At 43.4% G+C, this 20,370-nt stretch overlaps 1 protein-coding gene across 2 annotated transcripts in view; it reads left to right on the top strand.

Annotated features, from left to right (window-relative positions):
* Positions 1 to 19,485, top strand: part of LOC118769894 (sideroflexin-5-like) — a 32,145-nt gene extending 12,660 nt beyond the window's left edge. For both annotated transcript variants that reach the window (XM_036517282.1, XM_036517281.1), the window contains 5 exons: positions 1,175 to 1,265; positions 4,015 to 4,130; positions 9,387 to 9,472; positions 11,560 to 11,677; positions 18,682 to 19,485. In XM_036517282.1, the coding sequence (XP_036373175.1) occupies positions 1,175 to 1,265; positions 4,015 to 4,130; positions 9,387 to 9,472; positions 11,560 to 11,677; positions 18,682 to 18,759 (489 nt within the window). In that variant the 3' untranslated portion in view covers positions 18,760 to 19,485. The remainder of the gene's footprint in view (positions 1 to 1,174; positions 1,266 to 4,014; positions 4,131 to 9,386; positions 9,473 to 11,559; positions 11,678 to 18,681) is intronic.
* Positions 19,486 to 20,370: the final 885 nt, after the last annotated feature.

Raw genomic sequence — 20,370 nt, 5'->3', positions numbered from 1 at the left:
GAGGGGAGTGCTCGGAGGCAGGTGTGTGCGGAAGGGGGCCGGCAGGGAGGGGGGTGGCAGCGAGCAGGTCATGTTTGGAGTTGTTTTAAAACGAGGTGTCTTTAATTGGGACATGATCACCCACTGGTCCACCCCAGAGGCCAAAGGCAAATTAAGACTCGTGGCAATACACTGGAGCCCGCTGTCACAGCTGCTCGCGGTACAGAGCCCATGTGTTACAGTACAAATTAAACCTGGACAAGAAAACCTACGGAAGGACACATCAATCAGTGCATTACAGTGACCTCTTAGCATGCCAGCGCGTTTTAATGGGACAAAGCATGTTTTAAAACAAAGAAAAATTGAGAGGTGCTCTCTCTTCTGTACCAGAGGTCCGCTTTCTTTTTTTTTTTTTTTTTTTTTGCAAATTATTCACCTAGCAGTTATGCTCAGAGGTGTTCTTCGGTCATGCGTCATAAACCTAGCAGTTGGGTAACCGGAGAGAGTTTTTTGGTTGAGTGAGTGGTTTGTTAGGGGAAAGTAATCTGCATGTAGAAAGATGGGTTTCTGGCTGCACATGTCGCCATGACAATGGCTTTGACTATGGGCGATCTGCCTTGGCAAGCCAGGATGTGACCCCCGGAAGAGGGGAGCTCACTTCGTTCTGACCGAGCAAAAGTCTCCTCGCCACTCATGGAGGTCCCATGTCTCGCACCATGGGTACCCCCCTGTTGCTAAGGCAACGGCGTTGTGTCAAAGGGCAAAGCCGGAAAGCTGGAGCAACAGTGTCAGCCAGTTGTGTTTGTTGGGTTGTGGGTGGAATTGAGTCAATTAACCCTTCATACCACACCAACTTACTTTACTGCTTGTATGTGGTATGTGGACTGTTGTCCAGTCAGTGGGGGTCAATTTAGCATGGATAAAGTGCAGAATAAAATGAACCTAATGTGTTAACCCACATGTGTGTTGTCATATAGATTTTTAGCTGGCATTTCCACACCTCTGTTAATACATATTTAGACATTCAGTGGAAAAAAGTGAAAAAGACATGATGAAATTTGGAAATGATTACATGAAAAACGAAAAACAGGCTCTTTGTAAAGTAGCTTTCCATTTAACATTCTTACGTTGTTACTTTGCAGTATGTCTGTGCTCTCCTTAGGATGTTATCACTGTTGTGTGTGTGTTTGTGTAGGTCGGGCTCAACGTGCTGATCCAGAAAGCCAGCAAGTTCAGCCCAGCAACCCGTGTTCTGGTGCAGAGGTTCGTCCCGTTCCCAGCCGTGGGTATGTACAGAATGCAGCGGGTCTCAGAGGCCTGGTCACAGAGGTCCTTCATTACGGTGCATCTTGGCTAATTCCGTCCCCCTTTGCTTGTTGTGGATGGACAAGGCTGCTTCCTCTCAGCTAATAAACTTGACATTTATGAGAGCAGATGGTTGCTTTTGAGACATGTCCTGAAGATGGCAGATATTCTTTAGGAAGGACTCATACATGGCCTGATCCCCACTTATCTCGGGTGCTGGCCGAGCCCTGTGCCCCAAGTTTAAAACCGGCCGCATCATCTGCTGACTTTGACCGAGAGCCCACAGATTGCTTCCATTCCGCTGGGGGATAGGGGTGGCTAGGTCAGTCACAGTTTCCTCATCTCAACGTTCTCAGGCCCCCTGCAATTTGTCACGCACCTGTGAGTTGCAGGGATGACACAAGTGGAGTACCACCTATCCTCCAGTCAGCAGCCACTTAGCTGTACTGCACTTGCACTGTATGACTTATAGTTCCAAAGATAGTCACTGGCTGTATATCAAAGCATTGTGTTTGTCTGTGGCAAAGAGATTGATGTAAAATTGGACATTCCAAAAACAAGGTCGTAATAGGAAAAAATCATAAAGAAGTCAATCTTCATTATTTATTCTATTCATACCCCATTTTAACACAGTTAAACCCGGTTGGATGTTTCTGTAATGTTCCAGAAGCTTCTTTCAACTTTAGAACAGTAGAAAGGTGGCACAGGGATAGATCTGCAGTGTCTTTAGATGATTACAAGGCGGGAATAAAGTTGATCACGGTGAGGTATTTTTACATACAATTATTTGTAAGACATGCTGTTACTGTGCACAGTAAATGCCACCACTGTTTACACAGTTTTTCTTTTTCTTTTAAATTACTGTTTTGTTACAGTTCATCAAAGGTATGAATATATTTTGAAGCCATACTGTGTGTGTGTGTGTGTGTGTGTGTGTGTGTGTGTGTGTGTGTGTGTGTGTGTGTGTGTGGTGTCCTTTAAGCAGTTTTATACCTATTTTTTTTAAACTTGGAGCTTGTTGTTTCACTGAGGGAGTCAAACTCTTGGTCTGCTAAAAATCAGTGTTTGTTTTGCACATTGACATTTGTTATTAGTTTCATGCAGCAGTGGCTTGATACATTTGCTCAGCCGTTGTTCAGCAGCTTTAATGTAATATTCCACCGTTCAGGTGATAAATTAGCTTCTATTAATAAAGCATGAAGCCTTGACCCTTTAAACTCCAGAAAATGTGTTTTGTCCGATCTTGTCCCTGCAAATACTTTCCCTGTTAGGACCATGCTAATTAATTAATTAATTAGGTAATTCAGGGCAGGTGAATTTGCAGTTTATGAAGTCCTTACAGATTGAAACATCTCCATTAAAAATTCCTCAGGACTTTGTCTCTTAATTGCAATAAGTCTGCCTGGCCCACAAACATAACATTGACGTTTGTGTTGATGTTCACCTCATGTTATGGGTTTGTACCATGTTATGGGAGGCCCAGGGCGTGGCAGCTCTCTGTTTACCCTCTGAATCCCTGCCTCTCTGGTCCCTTACCCAGAGGGGCAGTAATTGCTTTCCCAGCATGCCGTCGTTGCCTGCTCGCCTGTAATTAAATTGTTTGCCTACTCCTATAATTAAATCAACAGGTTTCTGTCATCCCTTAGCGTTCGGTGGTAATTGGCACGTTGTTGGGTCAAAGCTGCTGCAAACGAACTGGATAATTACCCCTAAAGTGGTTTCCAGTGTCGAGACCTCATTTGTCTGTTTGTGCGGTTGTCGTTGTTGTTGTTTTTTTAATGTTGTAGTAGCTTTTCCGTATAAAACGGTAATTAAACCCACTATCAGCGGAGCGTGGAAAGCTGAGGTGTCACGTGAAATTCCTCTCAGCCACACGTCACATGGACGTCGGGCTGGCCTCTCCCAGGCTGGCATGATTTGTTTGTAATAGTTCAATCAAACGCAAGGAAGGAGCACATTTAAACTGTTAAGCATGTCCTTATCTCAAATTATAAGCCCAAATGATTTCCTATAGAAGAAACTCACTAATGGCTGTGGTGAGCAGTGCATCGTGCCACGGTTCTGATGTAATCTGGTTTGGCCACAGTAACAGTCCGATAACACAGTTCCTTCTCACTTGTTTAACCTCACTTGTGTTCGAATGATGTTAGTCAATTTGAATTTTTTATTTCCTAGTGAATGAATGATGGCATTTTTTGTTGTTGTTTTTTGCTTTAATTGTTCAAGGCGACAGTGCCTCTTTGTATCCAGTCAAATTAATTGGTTGGTTTGTTATCAGTCCCTTGTAGGGAAAAATAATTAGCAATTTACGCACCAAATTAAATCACCCCCCATCCCTGACCCTCAAGCTCTACATTTTAAGCCTAATACTTAATGTCTAATAAAATTGGAATGCCTCTGGCAGGGACAGCCAAGAACTCTGTTCTTTTTTTTCCCTGCGTTTGGCTTTATTCAGAAGACCGTCATCTTCTTTTTTGTATTCTGTGTGACCTCATCAATGATTAGAGCACACAGTCTACTTTTCATGCAGTGACATGGGAATCTGTTTGTGCCACGTCCTGGATGGTGCTTCTCTAGGCCCCTTCTGCCCTATGGTAGGATGAAGACAAAAATTACCCTGCAGCCCCCACATCCTCTCCCCTCCCCCATAATCCCCACATGAGTGTGGCTCATTGTGCTTTCCCATGTCTCAGTGCCTGCCTCACCAGTGCCTGCTTGCTCTCCCCACAGCCAGTGCCAACGTCTGTAACGTCGTCCTCATGAGGCACACGGAGCTGTCCGAGGGCATCGATGTGCTGGACACCGCCGGCAATGTGGTCGGCACCTCCAAAATTGCGGCCAAACACGTGAGTGGGGGCAGCAGTGTTGGCTACTGGGGGGGCAAACTTGGATTATTTGACACCGTTCCAAACATAAGGCATAGTGGTTCCAAGTGGAAAATATTGGGTGCTAAATTGTGTCATGAGCAGCAGTTTGCTTGGGCCAGAATCACATCCTCCGTTGTGTCTTTAGCTAGAATTAGCATCACATCTTCCTCTATTGTGTATTTAACCAGGGTTAGCTTCAGGTCCTGGATTGTATATTTAGCCAGCGTTAGAATCAGATCCTTGATTGTATGTTTAGCCAGGGTTAGCATCAGATCCTCAATTCTATGTTTAGCCAGCGTTAGCATCAGATCCTTGATTGTATATTTAGCCAGGGTTAGCATCAGATCCCCATGGGTGCTCTTCTTTGTGGTGGATTGGAGACCTGGTTTCAGTTGGCAGTAATGGAATAGCTTTTGACAGAATAGTTCTTGCAAGTAATCAGATGTCTTCTATACTGCTTCTGCAGATGTGGTGGTTGTGGTGGGTGCAGTGGGTTGCTCCTGTCAGATGTAATGCCTGTATTGGTCCCTCAGTGGTGGAATGAACTTCCCATGGGGGTCAGGATAATGGAATCACTGGCCATATTCCATCACAGACTGAAGACCCACCTTTTCAGACTGCATCTCGGTTCCACCTCAATCCCCACCCCCTAACATCTGATACTTGTATTACTTGCAGTTTACGTATAGTATTGCAATGTGTTTTGGATTCTGTAATCTAGTGACTGTGATGTATGGTAGTGTGTGTACTTGGCTTCCCTTAGTTTTTACGCTGGCTAGTCAGATTGCACAAGTTAACTTGTAGTAGGGCTTCAATAGTGTGCTCGCACTCACTGGTCTGGGAGTGTTGCTAGCTTGGTCTGACAGCATCTGCTAAGAGCATCTGCTCAATGAATGTAATGGCGGGTGGCGGTTGGGGACTTAGGTGGTTATTTAGTTTAAAATTTTTGTTTCTTGGAAGAACTTGAAAACCCACACAATGTACTGTCTGTAAAGTGAAAGGGTCCACTGGCGGGACTCTGCACATTTTCACGGGGCTGATCCTGTGATTGGGGAATGGCTCCATATTAAAGGAATGCCCACCTTATATTCACACTGCACCAAAGACCAGTAGGAGAGCATAGTCCCCAATAGCAGATCAAACAAGCTCTGCTGGCCCTTGGAGGAATCTAATGTCTATCAAGGAATCTATGAATCTAACTATGAATATGCAGTCACACAGGAAGGAAGGAATGCAAGGCACAGTATAAAACAAAAACTGATTTTTCCCAACAAATGTCACACTGAAATATAGGGCTGTGTGATATGACCAAAATCTCATATCCCGATATAAGTCATTTCATATCCCTATAACAATACATATCACGATATAGCACGTTTTCTGTAAATTCAATGAATAAATAGTTTATATAAAATGACCACATGGAAAGGCCTATTTCTTATTACATTTTGAATTATAAACTCGACAAATAAAAGGTAATTACTCATATTTGATTATTTTTCTCCTTTTATTTAGAACCTTTGCGCAAATTTTCAATTAACCCTTCCGCGTGTATGGTCACACTGGTGTGATTAGTCATTTAGCGTATATGCTAAAACCGGTGCAATTAAAACACTAGATTGGAAAAATTCTAGCTAATTTTATCTTTGAGGAAACAGCGATTTAAAGTTAAAAAATATAGCAAATTCTAACTGAAAACTATGAGAAGCTTAATAATGCTAATGAAAACACAACAAGCTTAAAAATAAGTGCGAAAGGGTTAAGCATGTAACAGAATATAAATAAAAATATACTCAAATAAAAATACTATAAAAATAGTAATGTATGAAATATAGAAAGGTAAATAGAAAACACTTTTCAACTATAGTTCTGTGTCACATTTACTCTCCTCCATGTTTGTTTGTGTTGCCTTCATGCACATTTCCTGCCTGCATTAGTGCAGTGTGGAAGAACGCAAAGCGTCGTCCAAATGATGAAAAATATTGCCGTAAAGTGTGTGATTTTTGACGCAACGAAATAAACGATAGAGCATAATATGAAACGATAGACGTTTTTCTGTCGTCACATGATATATATCGTCATATCGCACAGCCCTACTGAAATACACAATTGGAAGATTGTCCACAAATGAGTGCATAAATAAAATACCTTAACTGACTTCACACATTTATTCAGTTATGCTATGGATACTAAGGAATGATTGCACAATTTATGAGTGATGCTCCTTACCACAATTTCCAATGATTTTCCAGTGAAGTTTTTGCAAGTATTTTAGCATTATTTAGCAGTATTTTCACAATTGAATCTCATTTAGTGCGTCCATTTCAAGGGAATTGGAATATTTTTGGAGCGGTATAAAATGGATTGTTGATTATTTAATTGTCTTGCTCTTAAAGATTTGTGTAGTCCCAGACTGGATCCAGGTGTGTTTCTTGTTTTAACGTGGATTATGTTGGGAACAGAGGTGTGGACTCGAGTCACATGACTTGGACTCGAGTCAGAATCGAGTCACGATTTTGGTGACTTCAGACTCGACTTGACAAAGTTATAAATGACTTGCAGCTCAACTTGGACTTTCATGCTACTGACTCGAGACTTGACTTGGACTTTGCCTCTTTGACTTGTGACTAATGACTTGACATATGGCATGGGTAAAATTAAATATTTATACCTGATCAAAATATAGGCTAATTTCCTGTCCATACATCTTCAGCATCCTTAAGCTGATCTAACGTTACACATGCAACGCAGCGTTATTTTGCATGGAATGCTCTTATCTATGAGAAATGAAATGGGATAATCACACACTGAATATGTTCCCATTCGTCCCTCTAACATACTGTCGTCTGACAAAATGGATCGGGATCTTTCATGTTGTTTGTTCGGGTAGCCTAAACAATTTTGCTCCACGGGAGCCAACCCGAAAACGTCACAGAGTCTTTATCAATGACTGATTGCATTGCATTAACACCCATATCATCTTCAGCATTGTTTTGCAAAATAAATAGCAAGAAATGTCAAGGTAATGAAATGATTTGTTCACCTGGTGTTGAGTAAGGCCTTGGTGACATAAAACACATAGCCTATGTCGGAATGCGTAGGATGGCAGCGTGGTTATTTGTCTGTAGGCTATTGCAACTTCTGCGGGGGCATGTTTATCCATCTAGTGGAAGTAGATAACTATAATGCACTGCATGACATGTAGGCTATCTGTAGGCTAGTAGGACATGAGTAACATGTAGGTTGGAATCCTTTTTAAAAGCACAGTGTGAATGTTTATAAAATCAATACAATGGTCCACGTTCAACTGCTTTCTTATATATCCACTAGAGGTCTGGTATGGAGGTGCTTGTTTCAAATCACAACGTATGCAAGTGGAATGAACGAAGAAGAGTTACACTGGAATGGCAGAGTTGATGGCGTAGAAGCGATATGATACCACGCATAATTTCATTTGCTTTCAAAGACTACACTGTCAAAACAGAAAACAACTAGCTACATGCAAAACATGAGGAGCAAAAATTTCTGATGGAGAATCAACAACCTCCAACTTTGTTCGCCACTTAAGGCTGCATAAAGACAGGTAAGTTAAGTATAATTATGTGTGTAGCAATCATTGGTAACGCATGGCTTAGCTAGCAAGATAAGAGCGTGTAGCATGGACCTAACTTTAGATTTAGACTGTGAACTTGAAAACAATGAGCTCTTACCCACTCTGTGTGGTAGCATAGTCTTAAATTGTTACACGTGTTGAAAATCTGCTTTCTGTATAAGTAAAGTTAATTTTGGACCCTGGTTGCTTAGCATGTGTTAGACATACTCATACTTAGCTGACAACGGTTGGTAAATTCAGAACCTGTTATCACCCTAATGGGGTAGATTAAAGCCGTGTAATATTACATTTTTAATTACCATTTTAATGTTAACCCTCTATTAAATTGATTTGGGCACCTTTTAGAAAGTTTGAACTCTGTTTTCCATATAGGCTAAACATTTTTACCTTCATCTGCATATTTGTAGGCCTTGTGTAAGAGTATTTGTGATTGCATATGAAATGTAAGTATTAATGTAAGCATGTTTATTTCACACAGATTTGAGGAGCACACACATACTGTTTGTTTTCAATTTTTAGACAGTGTCTTATGTATAAGTTCAGAGCAGGAAGGACTATTGTTCACTTTTCATCTCCATGAAGGGCAATTTAAAATGGCAGCTCCTCTGTTACTCTTATCCCTGCTCATTTTTTGTTGTTTGTACTGTATTCTAGTTTTGCCATTGCAAATTAAACAGTTTTTTTATTGAAATAAAAAGTCAATGTGATGAATGGAAACATTATGACATACTGTAAAAGCAACTCACTCATCCATCCACATAGTCACCCATACACACTTCACTCCCTAACTCACACACACCTCACATGTGCACCTCACCCCTTACTCAGTTAAAGTTGCTTTATTGGCGTACCTGTTGGGACATAGTATTGCCAATCAGTACTCATTGAATTCAAAACCAGTAAACATTTTTTCTCTGTAAGACTACAGTTTTAAAGTATGACATATTGATTAGAAGGATATATTGAAAGTATTGATTAAATGTATATGTTGATTGGTTGCATATTAATATGCTGCTGCATATTAATGCAAGTGTGACTTGTTTAGGACTTGAAAAAAATAAGGGCTTGGACTTGGACTTGACATGGCCTTGGTAATACTTGGACTCGGACTTACTTGAGACCTCTCTGTCTTGACTCGGGACTTGGCTTGGACTTCATGCATTAGGGCTAGAGACTTACTTGTTACTTGCCAAACAGTGAGTTTGTCCCACCTCTGGTTGGGACACATGCTGCTGACCCCATTAAAATCTGGCACTTCTTACTCACAATCTACAGTCGACCCCTTGAGTCCAAAGTGTGTCATATCAGTTGTACGATGTTTCAATTTGGGTTGGTAAATTTTGATTAAAATGCTTGTTGATTCCAGCCAGTGGTATTCACATTTTGTGGATACTGGTCCTTTTCCTACAACAGAATACTGGCCTTTTGCCTACAAAGCTTTTGTTTTTTATTCAAGCAAAACAAAAGAATAAAAAAATATAACGATCGATCAAATGATTAAAAACAGTTTTATGTTTTTATTCCTATTAGATATTAGAAATAAATATATTTGAATTGCAGTCAATGAATGACCTCGTCATAGCCTGTGAGTTATTTGGTTCTCATTCGTTATTTTCCATCAGGCATTATTGGAGACGGCCTTGACTCGAGTGGTCCTGCCTATGCCAATCCTGGTCCTTCCCCCTGTGATCATGGCTTTTCTGGAGAGGTAGGCCAGGGCCTGAAAGCATGCATGAACCCTCCTGCCCCTCACTCTAGCTTCACTGTGTGTCATGAAACGGAAAAACAAACCTTGAAAAAAGAATCCACCTTTCCCAAGCCCCTTATGCATAACATTACATTTACGCTTTTATTCAAAGTGACTTACAAGTCGCAAAAGATGGTGTTCTCAAGAGGTCCTTCCATTACAGGAAGTAACACAGAAACCAGACACACCCCGGTCATCCATGAGCACGGGTCTTTAGCTGGCAGTTACCCAAGCCCTCTTCATCGCTCCGCGAGTACTATCAGCGCGTCTCTCGTGTTTGATAAGCAGATAATACCGTCAGTTAATGAAGTACCTGTTTATACTGGCGTCCCGCGGCGGATGTCATGGCGGCGTGCGCGGCGGACACAGGAATGCAGACGGCTTTTGTAGGCCTGACAGTGTCTGTCCCACAGAGTGGGCCCCGGGGCTGGCAGGCTAGGCCGGCCGCCAACAGAGGTGTGGGTGGGAGGAATGACATCCCAGGTGTGTTTGGGATTCTGGGGAACGAATGAATGAGCGAGCGAGCGAAAGGAGAGAGAGCGGCAGACGGGGACCGGGGGAACGCAACCGCGGCCTCAGGTGAGCCGTGCTCAGTTACCTGCCCAATCCGTTCGCTCTCAGTTGTTCTCAATGGAGCGGGACGGGGGGGAGTCACGGCATGTCACGAAAGGCCCTGTTTGCCCCCCCCCCCCCAGTGATGGATGGAAGCACTGAGAGGGGGGCCCCTCTGTAGTGACAGTGCCCCCCCCCCCCCCCCCCCCCCCACACACACACACACACACACACAAAAGTGGGCGGGGAAAATAGGGCCTGTCGTTAGCTCCACTTTCGTATCAGCCTCCAAGAAGTCATGGCCCACGGCACCGGCCACCACAGCGGCGCTGTAAACTCAGCATCTCACTCGCTGTGCCTGCCAAGGGACTTTGCTTTGCTCATGGGTGCAGCTGATTTTCACCACAGCGTTTTATATTCACTTAGCAGCAGGATGTCATTTGACTTGATTTATCTTCACAAAATGAAAGGCTCTTTTCTGCTGTAGTACTGATTACTCAGCAACATGCTTGGAACAAAATTGTTGTTTCATGATTAAAATATTGTTGTTCTGTGATTGATAATCTCACTCTTTTGAGATTGTTTTATAGTTTATCTGAAGGAAGTTGTAGAGCATCTGATCAAAACTTACACTACTATCTCTACAGCATGAGCACTTACAACTTTCCATATCAAAACTTACACTACTGCCTCTGCACCTCGAGACTTCAGCCTGTGTCTCATTCCGAGGCTCTTTGACTTATGCACACAACCTTTTCCTTCTTTGACAGTTTTTTTTTTTTATTACTCCATCTTATATATGCCTGCTCCAATTAAGACGCTGCACCCGTATGTGTTAATTAGCTGCTTCATTAAGCGACAGCTCCCCTTCATTAGGGGGGTGGTGGTGGTGTCAGGCGAGCTGGTTTTGCTGGGTGTCCCGCTGAGTGCTCATCCCACACACTGAAGAGGGGATTAGCTCAAATTGGGAAGGGGGGGGGGGGTGAAGGGTGGCAGTAGGACAGTAATTATGTCCTAAGAGGGAGATGGACGACAAGCTTATATAACAACATATTCCTCAACACTGACTGAACGCGGGCTGGAAGGAGAGTAGGGCTCTGAAAGGCGGACCACATGAACTTTTTGGGACGCATCATTGTGCACGCCTTCCCCCTCGGCAGCCCACGACCTCAGCGCAGGAGGAATTTTTGTTTTTTTTGAAGCCCTGAAAACACTGACGTTTCCGTCATTGGGATGCGGGTCTCTGTTCCGCGGTGAAACACAGCTGGCCCGTTAAGGCTTCCCCTGCAGCACAGCGGCAGGTTTTGGACGGAGGCCCATGCCTGCATGTTTCCCCCCCCTCCGGCCCCTGGTGTGCAGACCCACCCCCAGCTCCCTTTTTAGAGTGGTGTTCAGGGTTGTGACCCCCCCCCCCACCTGGCCCCCCTGTTTCTCGCCGTGCACCTCACATGGGTCTCACCTGTTCACCTGTGCCTCTTTATGTTTCCCCTCCCCAGACTCCCCCTGCTCCAGACCCACAGGAAGCTGGTTCTGCCAGTCCACAGCCTTGTGTGCCTGGCCGCCTTCGGCTTGGCCCTGCCTCTGGCCATCAGCCTCTTCCCACAGATGTCCCAGGTACCGCTTCCCTCCCACTGCGGCCCCCATTCTATGCTACACCTGCATACAAAGCATTAGAGAAAGGATTTACATCCCATTTGAATATAGCTATACAGTGTCCCTTGAATCCAGCATTTTCAGTCTGTTAATTTCAAAATATAAAAGTTGCCATTAACGTAAAAAAGCTATTTTCACATCTTATAGGAAACGTATTAAATTATCTGCTACAATATATGGATTTCAGAAACGAACGTCCCAGTAATTGAGAATATTTAAGGGGTGTTTTGGCATGCATATGAAAATATAGATTTGACAGCATTTTCCTCAGAGATGGTTGTTGGCGAACGCGGAGTTCTTTTTCTTATCAGACTCGGAGAGCATGCTTCTCTCCATGCGAGCGTTTCCGAAAAGCGGAATCCGACTGGAGTTCCCGCTGTTCGCGGCACCGCCGGGGACACTTGGCTCCGCCGGGCCTCCTCCGTTTCGCCCAGCAGAGCCAAGAAAACAGAGGGGGGGAAGAGATGACACAAACCCAGCGGGGTAACCGAGTCCCCTCCCCCCCTCCTTGCCGCCCCCTTATCGCGCTGGCCCCCCATCTACCTCGGCCAGCTGTGCCTGCTGTGGTCTCTCTGCTGGCGCGTCTTCGTGCCAAGAGCTTTCAGAGGCATGTCTCAGCAGCATTCTCCTTCCTTTGGAATGAGTCTAAGTCAACCCTCCCCCCCAAAAAATAATATATATGTTTACTGAGTGCATTGGGAAGCATCTGGAGGTACCTTTGTGACTGCAACTGATTTGACTGGGCCCTTTGCACTGAATTCGCCTTTATTCACAGAAGAATGGGGGGGCTCAAGCTGGTTCAGGTAAGGTTTGGGCCCAGTTGCCAATGTAGCTGACTGAATAACACGTACACGCACACGCACACGCACACGCACACGCACACGTACACGCACACGCACACGCATTATCCAGTGGTGGCCCCGGCCCATTCTGCAGTACCTCAAGCAAAAGCCTACAGAGGGAGTGATTGACAAATTTTGGGAATAAAGAGATCAATTTAAAGTAGGAATATTCAGTCACATCACCTAGCCTTAGAACTTGTATTAATCTAGGACTTAATAATCAACTTAATAATAAGCTAATGTCCAGCTAATGTTTACCTTCTCTGGGGTGTGTACTTGAAATCTGTGTGTTTTCCAGAAAAGTCTCAACCATTATCAAGCACCAGAGAAATACGCATGTGAAAAGGCATTAGTAGTTTACCTCATAGCTTGTATGTGCTATCCTTTAAACACCATCTCTGGATCGACTTTTCTCTCTTCTCGGGGCCTTTTGAAGAACCGTAGTCTTTATTTGAAGATCATCTTAAAAGACCGAAAAAACGGCCACAAGTGAGTGTGGAGAGAGTGGAGCGGCTGGCATTTGCGGGCGGGTGCAGCTGACCCGTCTGTGTCGGCGGTTGATCTCTGATGCTGGGGAGCGATTCAAGCCCCACAACCAGGGCTAATTTACACCCCCCCCCCCTTATCACAACATGTGCAGTAATGAGATGCCGCACGCACGCCCTCACACGCGCGTGCGTGCACTCAATTGGAGGTGTGGAGGCACAGGTGGGTTTCAGGTTGTGTTCCTGCCTAGGTGTTAACGGCGGAGCCGAAGGCAGAGAGGCTTCGCGCTAATCCCGGCATCTAATTAGAGAACGTTTTATGCATTCACAGCTCTCTAATGGCGATGATTATTTTCGTTATTATTTCGTTATTTGGCAGAGATCCTTATCATCTGCTTAAGTGCAGAGCAAAGTAAAAAATATATAAATTACACAGTTCAAGTACTATTACTAAGATATTCTACAATAATTAAAAATTTTACTAAATAAGCTTTAAACTAATTGATTATTCAAATGTTTAATTGAATAAATAAAATATGGCTTTTTTTGGCTTAACTTGGTAGATTGTCTCAGAGTTGTTTAGAGCTGTTTGTCATCGTTCATGGTCTACGTTAAGAACAGGGTGGCCTAAAGTGTAATCTTTAACCTTTCAGGAGTACAGCTCCACTACAAGTGGTGTTTTTATATTGTTTTTACTCCAGTTTATTAAATCTTAATTGTAATACAGAAAATCTTGGTTAATTTCAGGAAAGCTAATTATGTGTAATTTGTGATATAATTGCAAGTGAGATATATGTGATATATTTAGAGCTCAGTTTAGGTTGTGTTTTCACATGTTCAGTGACACTAATTTATTTCCTGTTGTCTAATCAAATAAAAAGTCAGAACATGTCAGTAATTTCAAAACATGTCAGTTTTACAATGACTGTCATCTGTGAAAGCCTTGAGGTTTGTGAAGGTTTTTTTTTTTTTTGCTTTTGGTTGTCGCCTGATTCTCTGAGTCCCTGCAGGAGTGGTTCACTTGTACCCTTTTTCCAATTCAGAAAAGGTTGTGTTTCACATGGTTGTCTTATCTGGTGTTTCTAGTGAGCAGGAATGACCAATGAAATTTCAGGCCCTATAATTTATCTGGTGTGGTTTCACTGGGACTGACATTGTGGGCAAAGCAGGCAGAGTTGAGCAAACCCCACAGTGTGTGTATACCACACTGTATGAGCAGAAATCTACAGCATGGAAATGAACTCTCATCAATGTCATCAAACCTGATGCTCAACCTGTTTTTTTAAGTAATTTACAAGCCATTACTGACATATCCTTTTCAAACAGTCTTTTCCACTCCAAAGAGTCTGTTGTTTTTTTCTGACCAGTTTTCTGATGCTGGCTGAGCTAAGCTTAGCGCACATAACATTGGTGAAAGTACGGTATGTTCAGATTCTGAAATGGTAATGCAGCGGGTGAAATTACTTGGAAAAAAGGTCATGTTAGTTATCCTTGGAATAGTGGCTCTTTACTGTGTGTGAGGTCTAGATGGAAAATTTTTCAGCTGTAAATAGGCCTCTTATTGATATCAGTATGTCAGGTGGCAGAGTTATTTTTGTAGATGTTTATGTAATGAAAAACAGAGAATATGTCATTTTTATCCATGAGTAATTTGGCATGCTTGTGTGCTGGAGGCATTTTGATAGAGATATATTGGAGTGTGGACAATATGAAAAACATTTGGGCATAAATGTTGACCAGAGTCTACCTGGCTCTAGACATTGTGCTGTATTTTTTTCCACACAGAGCATTATTAATGTACGGAACAGCTAGTGAGTTTATCGTGACAGTGAAAATGTTCAAGACCAGACTTGACAAAGGCTAATGGCCAGCCTTGGTGGGTTGAATGGCCTGGACTCATAGTTAAACCTCTTGTGTTGTAAGCGTTTTGAAGTTCAGGGATTCGGCCATTGTGTTGGGCGGCAGGAAGGGGCGGGGTCAGGAACTCCATGCACACCTTCCCCCAGCCTCCACACACCTGCAGCCATTAGCCTGGGGCCGGTTTACATTTCTGAAGTGACCGGGTCAGGCGAACTTCCCCCTACTGTCAACAGACTCCCGGTGTTCCCAGCCCGCACCCCCCCTCGCCCCCCCTCCACCGGCCCCGTGCTCACATTAGCAGGCCCTGTGATCTTCTGCTGCTCCTGACAACTCCGGATCACAACATCGCCAGCGATGGGGCGTGTAGACTGAGCTCATCCTGAGCAAGCCGCCGCTGCCGCTGCCGTTACTGCTGCGTCTGTAGCCAGAGTGTGGCATGCTAATATGCACCTCGTGGTAGCATTAGCTGTGTTAACTATGGCAGAATTTACCACAGCGGGTTAACCATGGCAGCGTTAACCATGCCAGGTTAACCACAGCATGTTAACTATGGCAGCATTAAATGCAGCAGGATAACCATAGCAGGTTAACGATGGCAGGTTAACCACAGCAGTGTAAACAATAACCAGGTAGCCATAGCAGCATGTGTCAGCCTAGTTTCCTCACAGCATAGCACAGTCACGGGGCAGTTTCTTTTGGTCCCCCCCTTCCCCCAGTCCCATCTCCCTCTGCCTTGCTGAAATGTCTTTCGATTTTGCCTGTAGGTCTGAGGCTCAGAAAGCCACCCCGATTTCTCACCCAGCCCCCTCCACTCCTGCCTCCACCATCTCGCTATTTCTGTCTTGCAGCCCGCGCCAGCGGAGACGCTGAAGCGAGCCAGCGATGCCTTTTAGTGCGCTTGAAAGATGTTTAAGATTTAATTACAAGTGTAAATAGCCCGGGCAGCCATATGGCGAAAAAGCTTCAGACATATGTGCCGCCAAGAATCTCACAACACGCCACCTCCCATGATGCACCGGGCCCCTTTTCACTCTCAGCTCCCTTTGCACTTTCAAGAGGGTTTCCAGGAAGAAAAAAATCCCAAAAAGGTGTATTAATGGTACCCCCCCACTTCACGTCAATACCCCCCTCCCCACCCAACTCCCACCTCCCCAATTTGTCTTCTGAACCCCCCTCCTCTCTACTTCACACTCTGTGGGACTTCTGATTAAGATTCGGCTGCTAAAGCCATAGCCATCTGCTTCTGGTTAAAATATTAGGAGCTTTAATTCAAAATTGGAAGAGTACCAGTTGACTAGATTTTCTTTTTCTGCTTGTGTGATTGTTGACTGTGAAAGTGGCTTCAGACTGCCAAACACAGGAAAAAAAAAAGAATTTCTTTGACAGGCACAAGCTCCACAGTTTCATTCATGTTGCCAGCAGAGCAAAGATTATTTAGGTTCATCTTTGGTGTGAGTTTAACTGTGGCACACTTTGGAAGCGTTTATGTGAGTTTGGCTACATTATTGGGTGTTTTAGAAAGCTAGCAGATAATTGCATATTAGACTGAAGTGTTTGTATCTTTTCTGCAGTAACTTTTTCCACTGTTCGTCCATGTCGTAAACATGATTTAAAAATACTATATAAAAACAATGCTCTATTAAAAATACTATATAAAAATATTATACTACATATGCTAAATATTTCAACATTTTTTTGCCATTTGTAGAGTAAAGTCTTTTCAGGTGTATTATGTGATTTATTTCAGACACACAGTGTATTTGCTGCTGTATTAAGGTGGACCTGAGCTGCTGTCTGACAGTCTCCAGTGCTGGTCAGGGCCCAAGTGAGACTAAACGACAAGCCGATATTACTCATCAACCAAACAAAGCAAATCACTGAGCTGAAATGAAGTTTTTGTCAAGAATAAAATGCCAGCCAAAGTACAAAAAAAGAAGAAACTACCCATATAAATAATTTCCTGGGCACTAAGGTTTCCTGGGTACTTCATTAAAATATCAAATACTTGACTTGGTTGTATTAGTATAATTCAACTGAATGAATGAACTAACTCTGCACTAAGTGTGTGTTTCACATTATATACTCTTAGGTTTTTTTAAAAAAAATTCCAGATAACACGGTTTTTGAAAAATGAAAACAGAAAGCTTTTTCCTTTGGGCTCCCGTTCCTAGGGAGCAGCCTCTTTGAGCTCAGCACTCTTTAAACTCTGTGCAATCCTGTGCAAATTCAGTCTGATCGGCTCAGGTCGGAATCTTGACACGCTAAGCTGCCCGATGGCCGGGTGTGCTCTAACCAAGCTGGTTTGTGTTTGTTGCTCACCTTTGTGTCAATTCAAAAAATTCAAATCAGTTCAATTGCTGCGGTCACTGCAGGCACAGTGAATGCGAGTCACGGCTTGGCGTTCCATCGGTGTGTTTCAAGCCCTGGCGACGTTTCCGGCACTCTGTGCATATGGTGTGAACAATTAATCTTTTAATGTACATTGAGGAGGCTTTGCCTTGCCTTACTGCTGGGTAGTACATGTTGTGTACTTCAGCTGCCAGTAATATCTTTGGTTTTGGCTCCCAATGGTAATATCCTAAAGGTCCTGTGCAGTCAGAAGTACGACTGTATATTTTGTCACGTTAATGACGTTGCTTTGGCAAATCTTTTTTTTCTCTCTCTTCATTAACTCTAAAATGAACAGATGACAACTTCCAGTTTCAAAAAACCCACTAAACCAGGTTGTATTTATAGCGATGTCACCCACCAGCAAAGGGGTTACGTATCACCACAACGCACCCGAAACCACACCCACTCAGACCATGGGACAGGTCAGAACAACAGACATGCTTACAGTCGTCAAATTCCCCCAAGGCAAAAATGAACAGAGAATCCAATGCAGAGGATTCCATGCATGTCATTACAATGACAAGACTTTGTTTCTAGATGATTAGGACGGCAGGCCCCATATCAAAGTGATTTCGCCCTGGTGTTGCAAATGCATAGCTTGTGGTAATAAGTGCCTTTGGCCCATGCAGTGGCATATAACCAGGAGAGCACTCTGTATCCACCAACACATATGGGTCTTTGTGGGGTAACGGCACTTTTGAAGGATTAACCTGAATTAATAAAAACCTTTCAGGCTGTGAATGTTAGTAACTTCTGCTTTTATGTGTGTGTTTATTTGGCAATATGTAGGGTAGCACTAGAAGCTGAATGTACAATGTTGAATTTAATGCTCTGTAAAAAGCAGTTATGAAATTCATTTCAAGAATGACATTGTGGCTTTATTTTGTCCTTACATGCAATGTTCTTCTATGAAGCGTTTTATCCTCTTATTTATGTTCACGTCATATGCAGATATTTTGATATTTTGCAGGTATATATATCTGAGATTTTCAGCATCTTGCTTTGGACCTATGGTGCCTGAAAAAGCATTGGGCTGAAGTTGGCTGTGTTTCCACTGGTTACACAAAATCAATCCCATGTGATACACAAGCAATATGTATTTAATTGCACCTCACACTATGGTACTCTGAAATAAACTGCAAACGCTCCATGGGAATTTGTTAATGTGTTTCAGATATTCTGAACATCTGCAGTGTGCAGCAGTCAACAGAAACTCTTTGCGTATGCTAATGCCAAAGAGTGGATGTCATTGGTGCATCCCAGCCAATGAAATGTCTTTAACTGTGTGTCTCAGTCAGTCTGATGTGGCTCAGCCAATAGGAGGTGATTCAGACAATAGGCTCACTTTATACTCACACTAACCAGTAACCTCCTTTGCCTTTCACAGATTGAGGTGTCACAATTGGAGCCAGAGATCGCTATGGCAACGGATGGCGAGGTGGTGACTTACAACAAGGGCCTGTAGCTTGTAACCTGTAACAGAAACAGCACAGGCGAAGGAAATGGAGGGTTATGTTCAACTCCAGCTCTGCTTTCTGAGTCGCTTTGCTTTTTAGACATGAGCCAGTAATCTTCAATTACTAGTTCTTTCCAACTGGTGGTTGGAAATATCATGAAATGGGACTGGATTAAATGGGACATTTAGGTAAATCATTGCAAACCGAGAGTCAAAGTGAAATGACGTGACAGCCCACTAGGAGGGACTGGGGCTAAGGCTGGGAGGGTTGAGTGTTGGGTTTGACACATCATACAGCTATTTATTGCGAGTGTGGTTCTAAGCCCTGCTGAGAGAGCTGTGAGGAGACTGAATAACCAGTGAACCAGAGTTCAGTCATACAACACCAGGCATTTCCAGACTGGAGCCATGTTCCTCTTGCAAAATGAGGGTGATTTGGGTCCAGGGCAACAGCTGCTGAAAATAACAGGGCAGATACGGATCCCTGACCTGAGCCGGTTCCAGTTCCATCCTCCATTTCAGGATTTTGAAATTTCTTGCTTGCATTTCCCTTTCTTCATTGCACTTCCTCCTCAGTATCAGTTTACGTTGAGGTGGCCAATAGGCTGGTGAGAAACCGTACAGATCAAAAATGCACACAACTATGGACAACTGCCAAGACTTAACATAACTGCATCAATTTGTGGAAGCCCATACAAAAATGATAGATTTAAAATATATTTTTGAGAATATATTTTTACCTCAGTAAGTTTAAAGTATGTAAATTACTGCCATTCTGGTATATTGCACTATATTTCTGATTCACATTAATATATTTTAATTGTATTTGCAACATATTCTTGGGCCTAACAACATACACTATATGGACAAAAGTATTTGGACGCCTGACCATTACATTGTAATGACATTGTATTCAAATACATATACTTTAATATGGAGTTGGTCCCCCTTTGCAGCTATAACGGCTTCCACTCGTCTTGGAAGGCTTTCCGCAAGATTTTGGAGTGTTTCTGTGGGAATTTGTGCCCATTCATTCTGTAGAGCATTTATGAGGTCAGGGACTGATGTTGGACGAGAAGGCCTGGCTCACAATCTTCATTCCAGTTCATCCCAAAGGTGCTCGATGGGGTTGAGGTCAGGGCTCTGTGCGGGCCAGTCAAGTTCTTCCACACTGAACTCATCAAACCATGTCTTTATAGTCCTTGCTTTGTGCACTGGGGCACAGTCATGTTGGAATAGAAAAGGGCCTTCCCCAAACTGTTGCCACAAAGTTGGAAGCATAGCATTGTCCAAAATGTCTTGGTATGCTGAAGCATTAAGATTGCCCTTCACTGGAGATAAGCCCAAACCCTGAAAAACAGGTGTGGCCAAATACTTTTGTCCATATAGTGTATTTCTCAGTACATTACAATATATTTCATTTTTGTATAGCAGTTTTTTTTTTTTTTTACCCTTGCAAGCCACTCCCCGAGTTACCACTGCCACTTGAATCAGCTGCATACCTCAAAATGGTGCCTCCCCTTTGACAGGATCAGTAACGGTTTGCCTGGACATGTGGAGCAGCCGTGACGTCCCCCGCCCGGCTCCTGAACACTCATGCCCCAGCTACCAGGGGTGTTA

Source organism: Megalops cyprinoides, chromosome 22 (assembly GCF_013368585.1).
Source record: "Megalops cyprinoides isolate fMegCyp1 chromosome 22, fMegCyp1.pri, whole genome shotgun sequence".
NCBI classification, from domain to species: Eukaryota; Metazoa; Chordata; class Actinopteri; order Elopiformes; family Megalopidae; genus Megalops; species Megalops cyprinoides.
The sequence above is the reverse complement of the archived record's forward strand: the minus strand, read 5'-3'. Positions and strand labels throughout refer to the sequence as shown.